The following is a 17,619-nucleotide window of genomic DNA, read 5'->3' on the forward strand; positions in this document are numbered from 1 at the left end:
TCTGTTCCAATAGCTTTAGTACTTTATTAATTATAGTTGGCTAATTAGGAAACATAGTGTTTTGGTGTAGAATATACACTGTATATATGTGTTTATACTTTGCCATCATTCCGGAATATGGTTGCTACTCGTTTTTACAACGTGGAAATCCAAATCAAACGTCCCTTTCGATTTCAATTCACGTGAGTATAAATCCAAGTCTCATCTCCCGTGATCATGAATTTAGCTTGTCCTAACGACTATTTTTTTAAATTAAGCGCTTTGGTCGAAAAATCGTTTGGTCAACAGAAGTGAAAATATTTTACTGATAATGACATTGACATAAATGTTTAAAGTTTAGCATTTTAAAGTTTAAATTGAAAATTCACCTAACTGCCCACAGTAGTATCCGGTGGTGACTATGCTCAAATCTGCGCAAAAGTACGGTCACACGCGATTTTTAGGAGGGTGACTCGGCTATCGCTGCTAACCATTTGTGAGACCGTAATATCGGTATATACCACAAAAATACCAGATATACAAACGAGATTTCGAATGCGGTCACACGCAAATAACAGGTTGGTGTCTCGGCTATCGCGGCCAATTTTTGATGAGACCGTACTTTAGCGCAGATTTGAGTACCAAAGTACCCGAAAAATGCTTGGAGAGTGATGGTATATTTGAACAGTCGTGCTGCTGCCTTACTAAATGTTCGCGCGTAAGAAGAAGCAGACCTAGAACGGCGTGCTTGTAATATGTAAATTTTTCAAATAAGCTAAGGTGTGTGTGCCCAACAACGATAAAATATGAAAAGATTTTTAAGACTGCTACACTTTAGTGATAATTCGAAACTTATTTGTGCAACGCCACTCGGCAGTACATAAGAACAAAATATGCGGCTGCAAAAAGAATCAAAAACTGATAAAAAAAAAAAAAAGCCGCAAACAAAAACAAAACAAACACTCTTGTGTGTGTGTATGTATGCGCGAGTGTTCGGCTGTTTGTGCGGCTGTGTGTGTTTGTGTGCGTCTGGCGTCTAATCAAATTTGGCATGCCCCTAAAATCGATTGATAAATAATATATAAACAATTTGGCCGGCGCAGCGTAATTCATTTGCCAGGGTGAAGAATGAAGAGAACTGGGGATGATAAAAGAACAGGAAAATGTGTAATCAATTTATATAAATATTTTGCGCGCATGTTAATAAAAGTAAAATAAATTGTCGGTCTTTTGTGCTCACACCCCCGCTCTCTTTGAGCATGCTCACTCGCTCTCTCTGTTGATTTCGCACGTTTGCCAACACTGCCCTCCTTTTGGGGTTCTTGTTCTCTGCTCTCTCGCTCCTTGTTGTAGTTGTATTTGGCCAGTGTGTCTTTGCATTTCGCTTTTATTATCGTTTTCGGACGGCGGCGACGTTGAAGAAATTCCTGGCCGATTTCTTCTTCATCATCCTGTGTAAATAATTGTAATTTAAATATTCTAAATTTCGTATATAACGAGAGCACACACACACTCACACCATCGAAGGAAATGCAAATGCGAAGGCTTTTTTAAGTGCATGTGTAAGTGTTTCGGAACGAAGGAAGAAAAGAATGCCAAAAAACCGTAAATTACTCCTGTTTCATTTTACATTGTCATCATCGGGTCTCCTTTTCCACTACGGCGGCTTGTGTATGTGTGTGTATTTCCAGACCGCTTTTTGTATATATGTATGCAAACATGTATAAATAGTTTGCGAATTTACTTAGTATATTGGCCGAAAAAGGTAAAAATCAATTAAGTGTGTGCCTGAATAATTGATATGATTCCTGTTTCTTTTTTGTGTTGCTGAAATATTTTTCCGATTGTGCGTGTGTGTGTTTCATTATTTCCTTATTCCATCGTGTTCTTCCTTTTGAGCGGCGGCCATTTGGCTGCTCTGCTTCTTCCTTCTCCCCGCCGCCCCTTCCACCCTTGCCTGTGTACGTCTGTGTGTGTGGGTAAGTGCGTTCGCTCTCTCTCTCGGGACGCCTTGCATTTGTATATACGTGCTTTTCCCAATAAGAATGCCTAACTACCAACTAAAGTATTAAACAATTCAATGGGTTTAATTATTAATTATTTATTGGCCGCGCCTCCTTTGTTTTGTCAGCCATCTCTTTTATGGTTTATCTTTATGTTTGTTTTTATATTCCCGAGCGTGCTTGTGGGTGTGTGCGTGTTTCCAGGGGCCCCAGCATTCGCTCTCTCTCTGTCTCCCTATCCCTTTTCGCATGCTGCACTTGTCTCTCCTCGAAGAGAGTCGTTTTGACGGGGGGGTACGGAAAAGGGAGAAAAGGGAGATGGAGATTCTCGTAAACAACCAAAAAAAAAAAACCGACCCACTCGCATTCTTCTCGCTGAAAACGTAACCTCAAATGTTTGCGGCCGCCTTTCGCCTTCGTCTTCGTTTCGTTTTCTTCGCCATTCGTTCTGTCGCATTCGCTCATCGTCTGCCGGCATCGTTGTTGTTGCTGTTCTTGTTGTTTCTGCTCCTCTGTGTGTATGTTAATTTTATGTGTTTTCCATTTTCAACCGCCCCTCCCCTCACGCCCCACCACCCCCCGCTTTTCACGGCTGTCTTTGCGCTTTTGCTTCCCTTCGCGGGGGGCGCTTAATTCCGTCCAGAAGTTTGCCTAGAACCAGATATATATTTTTCAGATCGCTATGTTATCTATTTGTTTGAGTTGTAAAACCATTATCTTCATACGTTTCAATTAGAATCGATATTGTTGTGATCACTAAACCGAATGAATCATTAGATCCCAAATACTTTAAATCTTCCTTTATTAAGAAAAGTGGAATTTAGTGTTTTTGTATATTGTCATAACTACCCGATGTATCATCTCCAAAAATATATATTTTAGAGCGTAAAAATTAATTAATTAATTTGTGTTAATTCGATTTATTATAAAGATTTGCATAAGTTTTTTAATATTATACAATTAATAATCGAAATTATTAAACTGATTAATTATATGACTCTGTATATTATATTTGTACTTCTTTGTACCCATTACTTCACCGAATATAACATTTCCAGAAACTAGAATTTGTAATTCCCAAAGCTAATTAAGTTTTAAATTTTTAATAAGTCAATACTACTAATATATACATAATTCGGTTTTGACTTTGTTGTATCGCTAAAAATGAGTCAAGCAAAAAGTTAAACCTTGAATCTATTTTTTATCGACGATAAACTTAAAAATGCAACATAAAATGCTTTCTTATCGTATGTCACCTTTTTGTTACAATATTAAAGCACCTACTGATATGGTCTATAAAAAATAAGTACATATAAGTAGTTTTGAAAATAACTGCCTGATATGCAATAACATTTAGACATTCCTAATTTGTCCATAATTTTCTTGTAATATACTTATATGTATTTTACATTATTTTATTATTATTAATATATTTTATTGGTACTCCTTAATTAGTTTGTTTTTAAGGGTATTTCACCAGTCGGTTTTCAAAGAAAGCTAATTTCATTTTCCGTATTTTTCGCGCATGATTCAGCTTTGCGTTGTTCTATGGATAGTCTTCTTCTTTGACTTGTTCTTGGGGCTCCTGTTCCCCAAACGACCCAGCCCCCTTTTCCGCCCCTTGGCATCGACTTTGTTATTGTTTTCGTAATGAGGAAATCATGGCTAGTATTTGTCTTACTTGTCTTTCGGTTTTAGAAGAATTTGTTTTGCTTTTATTCGCCCCTTGTGCGCTTTATTTTGTTGATTATTATTATGCGCCCAGTCTGCTGTCTGTGTTATCGGATTCTTTTCTTTACCATGACCAGCTCAAAGTTTTTAATCGCACACAAAGGTACAGTGGTTCGAGGGTCCTTCATATGCGAACAGAAATCTACCTTATCTTCCAATGAGGCACTATAAATAATATGCCTTTAATATGATTCCATATTTTATGTAAAAAAAATCACGAGATTACTAATCACATTTTCCATTTGTATTTCTCATTGCAGTTTGTGTATATTTTCATCATTAAAACGTCGTGTAAATTAAAATTCATCCTAATTATAATTAATAAACTACATTAATAAACGGAAATTCCACAATTCTCAAAAATAAATCTGTAAAAAATTCAAGTTTTAACCAATTCTCATACGTAATTAAATAAAGAAAAGTTCAGTTTTGTTAAGTCCCAAGAAACAACAGCTGTGCAACTGTGTAAAATATTATTCATAATTTTGTGTAAATTTATGTAAAAAAAAAACCAACCACGACAACCAAACCAAACGAAGAAAATTAATTTTTTTTGAGCAAAAAGTGTGTGAAAAATCTCAGCAAAGCCTGTAAAATAAATGTTAAATAAATTAAGCAAAAAGTGTGGTTTCTTTTACAACAACAAACAAGTGCAAATCTAAAGAGAAAATTTCGAAAAAAATAACAAGAAAAAACATTTGTGAATATTTCAAAACTACGAATCGTGTGTGTGGTCTTTTTGTGTGGTTTTAAAAAGTATCCAATCTAATAAAAGTTGGCAATACGCGCAAAATTGTCAGCTGCGATAGCTAGGAAAAGCCTCCAAAATTGAGCTCCTAAGCGCGCCCACAATTGCCATATCGACGCCCTCGCCGCAGCAGCAGCAGCAACATCAACAGCAGCAGCAGCAGCAGCAACAACAGCAGCAGCAACTCTATCAGCAACACCAACAGCAGCAGCAGCAACATTACGGTCCACCACCGCCCTATTTTCAACAGCTACACCAACAGCAGCAACAGCAACATCAGCAGCAACAGCAACACCAGCAGCAACAGCAACACCAGCAGCAGCAACACCAGCAACACATGAAGTTTCTGGGTGGTAACGATGATCGCAATGGCCGCGGAGGCGTCGGCGTTGGCACGGATGCCATTGTGGTAGGATCTCGCGGTGGCGTTTCCCAGGATGCCGCCGATGCCGCTGGTGCCGCCGCAGCCGCCGCCGTCGGCTATGTCTTCCAGCAACGTCCATCGCCTGGCGGTGTGGGCGTGGGCGGAGTGGGTGGCGGGGTGCCCGGAGTGGGTGCCGTGGGCTCGACCTTGCACGAGGCCGCTGCCGCCGAGTACGCCGCCCACTTTGCCCAGAAGCAACAGCAGACGCGATGGGCGTGCGGCGACGACGGCCATGGTATTGATGTAAGTATTACAGATATTAGAACTTCCGTTTTTTGAGTCCTTAATTTAGGTTTTGAAGCAGCGGTCGGCATGCAATACTAGGATACTTTTTGTTTTATTTTTTTGAGTAGCTGGTACACTGTTTGTGTGGCGGCAAAGAACGAGCTGAGCTATTTCCGCTTATTTGAAGGCTGTCGACCGCTGCTTTATAGTATTCGGGGCTTTTCTAGTTAATTCATTTATGGGATAAATAAAATAGGGAAGCAATTAGTTGATTTTTTACAGTTATTTTTTAATAAATAAATTTAAATCCATTTAAAGAATTATTTTAAGATAAGATTTTATACTGGGGAATTATCTGATCTAGGCATTCTCCAACATAACTAGCTTAAACCAACAAACAATTCAAACGTAGAATTAAATAATAATACTTTCCGTACGACAAATTAAAGTCAATGTTTCCCCGCACTAATTTGTTTTATTAAGCTTTCCTTTAAATTTTAAAAACATTACCTTTGATTTAAATTTTTAAAGAGACTTAGATAACATTAAAATAAATAACATTATTCCCAAAAATATATGGTTATTCAATGCAATTAGCATCGATTGCATTTGCGCAATTAGCATCAGATGGCAATTTTCTTTTTGCTCCTTTTGCACTCTTTCTCTTCTGTTTTGGAATTTGGTTATTTTTGTGGTGCTGCTTCTTGATTAAATTTCGCGGCTTCTCCATTTGGGGGTTGCCCCATTTGACCTCCGCAGATTGTATAAGTTGCAAAGGTCGGTGTCTGCCAAAATGGTTGCATAAACAGATTATCACAATTTGGCATTGGAACAGCAGCCAATGAAATTGCACCAACTGGATAGCAAAGGCTAAGGAGATTAAATTGTAGAAGAAGAGGAGTTATTGATTAAGAAAGAAGATTGGTTTATTTTTGTCTCGTGATTTATTTGTTTATTGAGAAAATTATCTTCCTTTGAACAGCATTAGATAAACCATAGATTGTGAATTATTGACTGTGTTTTGAATAACATAAAAGCTTAAACATAAATATAAAACTAATTAAAGCAAAGCTAGACTAGACTAAAATTGGAATAGCATAGTTATTTGCAAAATAATCAGCATTTTAATTATATTAAATAACAAGTTCAAGTTTTTGTAAAAGTAAATTTAAAAACCTCTAAAAAAAATATAAATCATTTAACAATTAAAAATTATACAATCTAAAAGTTTGTTTTATAATCTTAACCGATTGTTTATCTCTGTTTCCTAATTTCAGAACCCGGACAAATGGAAGTACAATCCGCCGATGAATCCGGCCAATGCAGCCCCTGGTGGACCGCCTGGAAATGGCAGCAATGGTGGTCCCGGCGCCATTGGCACCATTGGCATGGGCAGCGGATTGGGCAGCATGGGCGGCGGTGGTGGCGGCGGCGGAGGTGGTGGCGGGAATAATGGAGGTTCCGGCACGAATGGTGGTCTCCATCATCCGTCGATGGCCGCAGCAGCGGCCAATATGGCTGCCATGCAACAGGCAGCGGCGGTGGCCAAGCACAATCATATGATGTCACAGGCAGCAGCCGCCGCAGCAGCTCAACAGCAGCAGCAACATCAGCATCCACACCAGCAACATCCCCAGCAGCAGCAGCAGCAACAACAGCAGCAACAGCAGGCTCAGAATCAGGGGCATCCACATCATCTAATGGGCGGTGGCAATGGACTGGGCAATGGCAACGGCCTGGGAATCCAACATCCCGGCCAGCAGCAGCAGCAGCAGCAACAACAACAGCAGCAGCAACAGCAACATCCCGGCCAGTATAACTCGAATTTGCTCAACCATGCCGCTGCCTTGGGTCACATGTCGTCTTATGCCCAATCGGGCGGCAGCATGTACGACCATCATGGTGGAGCCATGCATCCGGGAATGAACGGGGGCATGCCCAAGCCACCGCCACTGGGTCCTCCAGGAGCCGGAGGACCACAGGACTATGTCTACATGGGTGGCCAGACCACTGTGCCCATGGGCGCCGCAATGATGCCGCCACAGAATCAGTATATGAACAGCTCCGCTGTTGCAGCTGCCAATCGGAATGCAGCGGTGAGTAATAGGTTAATTTTCTTGGCTTCAAATGATTAATCCAGTGAATGTGGGCTAGATACTAAATGAGAACGAAAAGGGAATATCTCTAGGTTAAATAAGGCAATCGGTTCGGTTATGGATAGGCTACTAATCAATCACTTTTATTGACCTTTAATGCAACAGATAAGTGATGAATAGATAAGCTAATTAGTAAACCTTGTTTGCATAGCAACAGATATTGATAGATGATAAATTAGGTAGAAGTTTTACAATACAAGCAATGAGTTACTGAAGGATAGTTCTTTTCTCTTTTCTCCTATCGTATCATCAATCTAAGTTACAATTATAGATGACTCATCTACATAAATTTTATTGAGCCAAAAGCATGACAGCTTTGTTTTGCGGCTGTCATCACTTTCATGTGTCTTATTATTCAGCGTTTATTCGATAAACTAAAAGTTGATAGTTGTCAATTAAATGCCCAAATACAACTCCAACGAATTATCGAAAAAGTGTCCTTACAAAAAGTTATGGCTAAGTGGCCTTAATAGAGCTCTTACATGTTTAAATCGAAAGTTTATACCCAAATAAAAATTAAGTAGGCGAAACTTTAACCATTCAATTTCATTTAATTTCTTGTTAGATAAATCAATAATTTTGCCTGGCCTTTGTTTGTGGTTTTTATGGCTGTGCCCTTGTACTTTTTCAATAGTTAGAACATTTGGGAAAACTTTTCGTTTCCAATTCCCAACTTTCTTTAGGCCTCGTAAAATAATTGTTAGGCCATTACTAAGTTTGAGATTTCTTAAAATAATAACTAGTTATAACTTGTTGGGAATAAATATTCTTTATAGATTCTTTGTGACCATATAAACTAGCCGAAGAGGACTATTTTGCTGATTCTACCATTCTTTGGTTTCTTGTTTGGCTCTTCACTTTTTTCTTCTCGCCGTCTTAGTTTCTTTATTCGTGTCTTTGCTGCACTGCTAATGGAGATAAATGTTGAAATATAGGGGAGTAGAAGAAAGAGGGGCGGGGCTGAGATACATAGATCCCATTCCGGTTGCAATATTTCAACCTTATAAAGCCAGAACATTGCACATGCCATGCCGCACAGACACACTCGCTCGGATACTCACACACCTGTCTACTCACCTGTCCGTCGGCCAATCTGATGACTTGAGAACTCGACTACTGCTGGCATTTTAGCCAGAAGCAACTACCTGCAATTTATAAACGAAAGAATTTAATACTGGGAACTAATGAGTTGTGATGCTGCTGCGCTGTGGAGTGCAGAAGTTCTCGTTATGTCACAATTGTTTATAGGAAATGCAATTTTAATTAAAGAATTTCACTCGACTCTGGTCCTTTGGTCCTCCACACCTGCCCGTTCTTTCTTTTTTTTCTGACCCCTGCTCCAGGTGATCCCCCCTGTCACCCGGCACTGCAATTTCCTTTTAACTTCCTTCGCACACAATGCAGGGTTTTTATGGGCAAGTGTTGGTTGGCCCGCAATCGATTATGTTTTTATCAAGCAAATTGTCGTTTTGAAATGGTTTTGGGTTAGGTTGAAGTCTGGATACCCTTTCTATGATATTGGTTCGGTTTTTCTGAAGATATACATATGTGTATAACCAATATTTATTGGATTTTTAAGTGATTATAGTATTCTGAATGTTTTTTTTACTGTACTATAATATTAGGGCTGGAAATTAAGAAGTTTATTACATTTCGTAAGAGTTAATTTTAAATTTCTTTTTCAAATCTATTCACAGATCTTTAAAACATTAGTAAGATCAAGTTTTTTAACCATCTCCATCTCGCTTTTAAAACAAAAATTTCTTGTATTAGTTAAAGAAAAACGAGACAAATTTAACCACTTATAACTTACCACAAACTTTACTTCTCGTTGCCTGACTTTTTGCTTCTTGTGTCACCCTTTATTTTTCATCAGGTTTCTTTGCAACAACTTCCTTTTGTGCATATATTGTGCAATTTCTCTCTTTCTTTGCCCAAAGAACCAACAGAATAGGAAGAAGAAAATATTTATTGCATTTATGCTAGGAGCAGAAGAAATACGGAGAACAGAATAAGGACCTCCTGGCAGGAGGCTTCCTTAAAAATAAACATGGAAAACTGAAGTCGTGCAAAGCAGAGCTTCAGGAAAGTTTATTGTTGTTTTTGCGTTTTCAGTTCCTTTGTTGATGTCCTTACTCTTTCCCCCGTTTTTCGCCTCCTTTTTGGCGTCTGGGCGCTGTTACTCTAGTTTTTTCAAGCTTACTGCTTTTGGTCCCCTCTTTATAACAGTAAGCTCTCGAAAATGGAATAATAATGCTGTGGGGTGCCGTTGGTACAGTAGTCCCTAAACTTATTGGAATATTATAATGTATAATATATTTTACATATGATGTTACGTATATCTGAGAGATTTATGTAAAATATTTTTAAAAAATACAATAATCAATCAAAAAAACAATAATAACAATCAAAAATGCGAATATTAAAGAACTTTGTTTGTTTAATTATTAAAATAGCATATTGCCTTTTTACAATCTAATACTATTTTTGTTTCCTTTGGAGTATTTACTGTAGTTGGACTACACTTGTTTGTGGGGGGTAAGGAATCACAATTCGTTAAACTCCTTGCATCCCTCTCGCTCTCTATCTCTCTCTCCTCTTTCTTTCACCGCCCCCCTTTCACCCCACCACCCTCCCTGCCACGTGCTGTCCCTCTCCCTCTCGCACCTCTCGACCAGAACTATCTCTCCGCTCTCTTGCTCCCACTTATGGCTTTGCGTGTGTGTTTGACGCGCTCTTGTTGATGTCGTAGGTCATTGATTTGCGCTTAACAGCCGGGCAGAACGGAATGGAATGGAATGGGATAAAAAGGGGAGCAGCAGACTAAAAAGAAAGATAGAGGAGGAGTGGTGGGATGAGGTGCGACAACGATTCTTCTGCGCTGTTGTTGTTGCATTAAGTTTGCTCATTGTTTCACTTGCGTTGCTTTTTGTTGTTGCCCTGCATGTGGCGCATTCTGCTTCCTCTTTTGTTTCTTTTGCCCCTTCCAAGCATTTGTCTTCTGCACAGTAAGAAAAATTGTATACAAAACGATAAAAGATATCTTTTTTTTTAACTTAATAAATTTGTAAGTTTAAAATGTATTAATTATAAAACTGAAAAATATCTGCGTATTTGAGACATCACAATTAAAAAGTAAAATAACATAAATTATCTTGATTTGTAAAAATCATTCAAAAAAAATATATTTTTTCCGTGTATGCGGTGTTCTTGTTACTTGCGTTTCTTTTATGTTGTCTCTGCTGCTTACTCATCCTCCGCGAATTCTCCTCCTCATCTAGTACCTTCCATTTTCCACCCAGTTTTCCCCTTTCCCGTACTCTCTTTCATGTTTTTTGTTGCTTTTCCTGCGCGTAATGATTTATGTGTGTGTGCATGTGGAATTTGTCTCAGTGTGAGGCATCTGATTTTGAGCGCAGCTTTTTTCCCTCGTTTCGTTTGCGTTTTCTGGTTGGATAATGGGTTTCCTAATTGGAACATCTCTGTTAAGAAGCTTTTCGAGCATTGTTGATTGTTTTTGTTGTCCTCCTTTTCTTGTAGTTGTTTTTTTTTCCATTTGTTTAGGAAAAGCAAAAAAAGGTCAACCAATTTGTTACTTCCTTTGTAAATTAATAATTAGATCAGAGCTCTTAGCGATCTTAATTTGTTTGTTTTTTGTATTCTTATCTTTAGTGTTTGTTGATCAATAAATGTAAAGGTTTCAACCGTTCAACTAACCTCAAGTGTCACGATGTCTAAAATTTTATTGAATTGTTGCCTTTTAAAGATAGCTTGAGTAAAACTGAATTTGATAATGATCAAATTACAAAGCCCGCCTTTAGCAAAGGTCGATTCAGAGTTTTTTTAAGTTCTAAGTAAATGTTGATTTTTCTTTTCCTTAATTTCTATTTGTCTTTTTGAGAATTTTTCCAGTTTGCTAGTGGTTGGACTTTTATTTCACGCCAACTTCTTTCTTTTTGCCTTCCTTTTTGGCCCTGCTTTAGACTACATCCACTTCCTCCAGTTACCGCCCACCAACCCGCCGCCCATTCTCATAAACGTTTACGTTCTAATTGAACAAATGCCGCTCATTCAGCGCCTCCATCTCCCCCTCTCTCTTTCTCTTCTCCGGCTCTCCTTCTCTTGCCAATTAGCTGAAATGTTTGCAATTTTCCAACATCCAAGACGCTCCGCTTTGATGATAATGAAGGAAAATGTATGCGATTGTTGTTTTCCTATGCCACAGTGATACTTCTATTATAACCTAATCTACATTCACAATATGTATTATGTATGAGACATTCGTTAATTGAATAAAAGGCTGTTTCTGACATTAACATAACAAAATGATAAATGAGATAAGGTTATAAATTAAGGTAGTTCAAACCGCGAATTCTTTAGGATGAATTTGTCTAAGAAGTCTACAATGCAATTTCTAATGGAGGGCGGTGCTTGATATAGTTAAGTTCCGTGATTTAAAAAGTACGTATTTGGTTTATAGGTGTTGCACTGTATCTTCTGCTGGTGGTGGCAAATGCAGCAACGCCAACTGCGCCGTCGACGTTAACTTCATCGGATTTGATTGATTTGCATTGCCGGCTAGACCTGGTTTAGTTTCTCTCTTTCTCGTTCTCTGCTGTACACTTCTCACTTGTGAGGTTATTGCTTTTTATTGTTGCCACATTTATCTGCCTTCTGGCACGTTTTTCTCGATTATCTCAACCGGGTGGTGGTCAGCTGAGATGGCAGCTGCTTCTATGCGTCACACCCTCGCCCAGCTTACTACGCTCACACTCATTTGCATTAATTAAATAAAGCATCTCAAATGCAGCGGCAAATTGTTTGACAATTTAATTTCGTTTTACTGTTTGACTTCGCTCTCCAAACGATTTTAATTGCCAGCCAACTGTCGCGAGCAATTTGATTACTTGGAGGTTAAGACGGGCGAGAAAGAGATGGATAACAGGAATGGAGAGCTTATTGATTTTGTTAGGCGGTTTGATAAGTAAGCTGGAAACATTACATTTATATTATGAATATTTTAATTCAATTCTTTTATGCATGATAGGATAGTAAAGGTAGATACTTTTGGCGCCCGAGCAAGAACACGCTTAGTAAAGTATAACTTGGTAATCACCTCTATTATAATAAGTGCTTAACATACAAATTGTTCCTGAATATCTATGTAAATAAATTATGGTAGGGCATTCAGGTTTCACTGTAGCCGGCTCTTTTGCGCTGTAATCAAACAGCTGCTTGAGCTTGTGTTTGCAAATCATGATCACTTACTCCGCTCGCTCATTCGCTCACCTCTAAGATACACACACACACACACGCACAAAGGTGCGAGAGTTAAAGAGCGAGCTTGACTGCCCACTCGTAAGCTGGGCTCTCTTTGCTCTCGCATTACGTAAAAAAAACTATGCCAAATTCGGCTTAGCAAACACAAACAGAGACAGACAGATAGAATACTAAGCTTGCACGTGTGCGGCTAATGGGTGAGCGACAGAGAAGGTGATAAAGCGGGGGCGGTGGAGCAAGAGAGGGAGAGAAGCCCCCACCCCCACCACCACCCTTCTTCGCCCCTTTCATTAGCGCTTCTCTCGCTCTTTGAACAGCATAAATTGTTGCTGATTATGTTATTGTCAGACAACAGCTGCTCGCGCTCTCCATCTCTCTCTCTCTCTTGCTCGTACTTGTTCACTTGCTCTCTTCTCCACCTCTCACTCACTCAATCGCGGTGAGATATCTTTTTTTTCGCGAACTGTGGAGCGTAGAATTTTCAGTTTAGCCGCAACAGTTGACTCGTCTGCATGGAATTAAACAAATGTGTGTCTTTGTGGCCGATCGTAAAGCACGTTTTTTGTTTCTTGCCTAAAAAAAACAAACGAAAAACAAAATCTAGAAAACAAAAAAAAAATCCGAAACCGACAAGTGAAAATTAACAACAAAATGCTTTAAGGCAACGAGTGCGGCTGTGCGTGTGTGTGTCTGTTTGTACATAGTTGTATATAAATCTATATATGTAAATTGATTTTTGCGTGTGAAAATCACAGCTGAGTGTGGAAAGTCTGAAATCGAGAGTTCTAAATCGGTATAGAATTTGTGAATAAATCATAAATCCCTATACACAGAAAATAATATAAATCATATATAGAGACACACGGTGTGTCCCCACCGAAAATAAAGAAGAAGAATCGCCAGGCGGCAAAAAAAAAAGAAGAAAAGAAAGAAAAAAAAAAGCCAGTGTAACGTGTTTCACTCTCGCCCTGTCCCTTTCTCACCGCTCTCGCCCTCTCTGTCGCGCACTGGATCGCCGTGTGTTCTTCGCCATCGCCCCCTCTCGCTCACACAGCCTGTCCAATGATGAAATTACTGCACGACTTAATGTTGGACGCTCGCACCGCCGAGGATGTTGCACTCACACAGGAAATGGTAAATGACACAAAAAGCTTGGCTCTCGCTCCCTTTAACCCCTATGCGGTGCCCCGTCCCTTGGGTATGGGTGCTGTTCAGGTGCTCGCTCGAGTTGCCAAGTTAACCCTCTGAAGACCCAATGCCCTATTTGCATAACAGAGGTGCTTAACTATGGCTTATTATTACATTGGCACCATGGCGCCCAAGCAGGGACCCATCGTATAATAATGCTGTTTTGGTTTTGTGGATCTCTAATCTTATCTTAATATATAGTCATTTAAAATCGTATCTTATCTTATAAACTTATTAGGTGAATTACAAGTTAATTGTTTTAATTTAGAACAATTATCGATCGATATAGTTATTTGTACAAGTTAATCACTTTAAAAAAAACAATCATCAATATTTTCTGATCTAAGATGATACTTGCTTAAAAAGATGGGTTAAGCAAACATTCATCTTCTATGGGAGCAGAATTATGATTGATCGCTTTGAGGTAATGGTAGTGGCACTGCCGACAGCTTGAAGTTCAATCCATTTAGACGGTCCTCAGATCCAACCGGTTAATGATTGAGTTTACTTCTAATAGCACTTGCTCTTGATATTTGTTAATTGCCTTTAATCGAAGCAATCCTACCAGTTTGAGGCCTTTAGTTAATGTATATCAAGTGTTTAGCAAATGCCTTTGTGTTAAATATCAACATCAAAACATAACTGATTTGATAAACGAGACTTTTCCGATAAAAGGTAGACAACGGCGCAACTCAATCAACTTTAAGCTTTAGAAATACCGATAACATATCTGAACGAATATTCAATTCAAATAGCATTCATTGGTAATTTGAATACATTAAATGTATTGCAAGTATGATATAATTTCAATTTAAATGCTTAATTGATCTTTGCTATGCCATCGATATGCTGTTCTCACTTAGGCCACTTTTAATTACATTTATTACTGTATCAATCCCTCGGGCTGTTTAACACAACTTCGTTAACAAGTTATTAGTTGATTGAGATAGATAAATCCAGATAAATTTAACTGAAACTATCTTACTAGTAAAGGAGGGCTATAAAAGATATGTATATTTATTTAAAATAATTTAAATAGCCCCATTTAGTTTGCTGCGCGCTCACATGAGATAAGAGACACACGTTTCATTCATGCTCTTCTTGTTACTGCTGCTATTAGATAATGGCCCAACAAAAAATGAACACTTAAAGAAATTTAGCTAAGTTTTAAAAATGTAGGAGTTTAGAGAATAGATTTCTTTAGGCTTTTAATTTTATAAAATTTTTTTTTGAAATTATAAATACAAATATTGTTTTATATCTACAATGGGTTCCATTTACTTTGTTTTTCAATGCTACTACTTCAAGGCCTTTTATAAAAACTAGGTTTTGATAGGAGGAGTTTAGAGAATAAATTTCTTTTTGGCCTTTAATTTTATAAAACTTCTTTGAAATGTAATTATACAAAAAATTATAGATACAAATATTGTTTTATTTCTAAAATGGGTTCCATTAGCTTTGTTTTTCAATGCTATTACTTCAAGGCCTTTTCTAAAAAGCTGCGTTTTGATAGGAGTTAAGAGAATAAATTTCTTTTCGGCCTTTAATTTTATAAAACTTCTTTGAAATGTTATTTAAAAAAAATTATAAATACAAATATTGTTTTATTTCTAAAATGGGTTCCATACACTTTATTTTTCAATGCTATTACTTCAAGGCCTTTTATAAAAAACTGTGTTTTGATATCGAATTATATTTTTTTGTGTAGCCTCCCGATCTAAATCCCAAACGTAGCTTCGGTTTCTGGTCTCTGTCGTTATTTTTCGAGTGAGGGGCCTGGGCTTTATAGATAAAAGCGTTTCTGCGGTTACCTCTGCCCTCGTCTCTGCCGACTGCAGTTGATTTTTCGCTTTTTCTTTCATTTGATTCATTCATTGGGTTTGTTTTTTCCACTCTGACAATTGTTTTTTGTATGCATTTCACGTAGTTTTAACCCCACAGCGCACTGTAAACTGTAAAGTGAGCAGATTCGGTACCAGAAGAGGGTTGAGTTCTTTGTGGCAAGTACATATATAAAAAGGGAAGGTGCCGGGGGTGTATAGAATTTTATGCTGTTTGCCCCTACTGGTTTCGTTCTTCCACCTTGTATCTCCTTCTCTACTTTTTTCGGAGGGAATTTACATGAAAATAAATATTTTCCGGTTTCAATTATATATGCGATGTTGTGTTTTTTTTTTGCCTTTGACCGAACACAGAGAGCTCCCCCACCTTTTAGGTTTCCTATCTATCTATCTGCCCCTATTTTCCCCCGATCTATTTCACGCTTGATTGCATTGCGTCTGACTGAACTGAAGCGAACTCGCTGACTGATTAGGCTTTTTATATGTATTATATATGTTGTGGCCCGAATTGGCTTTTAGCCAGAAAAAGGGGCGTGGTCGCGTCAGACGACAGATGACAGTCGGCCCCCCGATAAGGGCATGTCTCTTATTTAAATTTATGCATTCACAAATGGTAAATGGTAATCCAATTTGAATCCGTTTAAAATGTAACCATTGAAACCATTATGAGTTGACACCTTGGGGGGCTGTTCTCGATTGGATGATTCTACTTTGAGCTTTTTTTTTTGTGTAATATGCAAATTGTTTGTTAACCATGGCACTTTTTTTAGGTTTTGCATTTATCAAAGGGATTAACATAAAGCAAATGAATAAAAACGAATATATAAATCGACAAATAAAATGTGTAAAGCGTATGTATACATAATTTAGGAGATAATATTAGAAAGAGGCTTAAAGTTTGTACTTTAATGAAAATAGCAAAATAAAATGTTATGTCAATTTGTAATGTAACTGTCATTTAAATAACGTTCATGACAAACAATTTCCTTGTTTTATTGATTAAATCTATAGTATATAGTGTTCATTTTAATTTGTCATGTACAATTAACTATTCAATTTACCCGTCTTGCCCAAAACGTCATTTACTTTGTCATTCATGTTAAGTTAAGGCATTCGACGCCATGAATTTAATGGAAGACCTAGTGCCAAAGCAAACTTGAATTATGCAATAAAGATTTATACTTGGAGGGAGATGGAGATAGGCAGTGGAGACAGAGACAACGACAGGCGAGACTCGACACCTTGGCCAAAACGGATTGACTTATTGTACTCGGGGGACCCGGCTAACGGACGGACAAACCGACGGACGGACAAACGGACAAGGCGCCGGAAATGTTTGCAGCAACTGACTGAAGTGAAGAGGAGAAAAGCCAGCTCTATATGGAGGATGGTTTGGAGAAATGGGAAACTGAGGGGCCAAAGGAGCGGTGACTTTGTTGATGACAATTTACCGACAGAAGACGGAAGACACGGACAGGTTAACTTATGGGGCGGTAAACTACTGGGGGGTGTGGCAAATCCAATAAACACAAAACGAAACAGCAACACACAGTAACAACTGCAATGACAACAAAGTTGCTAAATTATAGGAAAAGCGGGCGGCAATGCAACAATTCTTTGGTATACATATATTTGAAAATGGGAAATATGCAAGTCACGTGACTTAGTTTAGCGTTAAAAACTTTTCTCGTGGCGTTCAACTTGCAACTTTGGTTCACCTCAAGTTGCGTGGAAAATTCTCGCTCTTTTTGAGTAACTTTTCGACATCGTCAAAAGTTGCAAAAAATTCTAGTTAGCGGTGTAAGTTTAAGTTTAGTCAAAGAAGAAGACTATAAAGTTGAGTAAACTGATTAGGGATATTTAGATATTTACATGTTACAATTATTACAGAATTAAAGTTATTGGGTAAACAAACAATATTTCAAGAACTTCTAATCTAACTATATGAAACACTTTCGTTTATTACTATCTCAAGGCCAATAAACCTATATATTTGAAGACAACTAGTTACAAGATTTAGTGCCTCAGGAAAATCCCATATAAT

General features: G+C 38.1%; 1 protein-coding gene across 8 annotated transcripts in view; it reads left to right on the forward strand.

Annotated features, from left to right (window-relative positions):
• The first annotated feature begins 665 nt into the window (after nucleotides 1-665).
• pum (pumilio) overlaps nucleotides 666-17,619 on the forward strand; it is a 188,216-nt gene continuing 171,262 nt past the window's right edge. For 5 of the 8 annotated variants that reach the window (XM_065865315.2, XM_065865318.2, XM_065865317.2 and 2 more), the window contains exons 1-3: nucleotides 666-759; nucleotides 3,974-5,128; nucleotides 6,388-7,206. In XM_065865315.2, coding sequence (XP_065721387.2) covers nucleotides 4,799-5,128; nucleotides 6,388-7,206 — 1,149 coding nt within the window. In that variant the 5' untranslated portion in view covers nucleotides 666-759; nucleotides 3,974-4,798. Of the gene's footprint in view, nucleotides 760-1,411; nucleotides 1,542-3,973; nucleotides 5,129-6,387; nucleotides 7,207-13,047; nucleotides 13,681-17,619 lie in introns of those variants that run through there. The other 3 variants (XM_065865316.2, XM_065865321.2, XM_065865322.2) reach the window with 3 other exon arrangements.

Source organism: Drosophila suzukii, chromosome 3 (assembly GCF_043229965.1).
Source record: "Drosophila suzukii chromosome 3, CBGP_Dsuzu_IsoJpt1.0, whole genome shotgun sequence".
In the NCBI taxonomy this organism is placed as follows: Eukaryota; Metazoa; Arthropoda; class Insecta; order Diptera; family Drosophilidae; genus Drosophila; species Drosophila suzukii.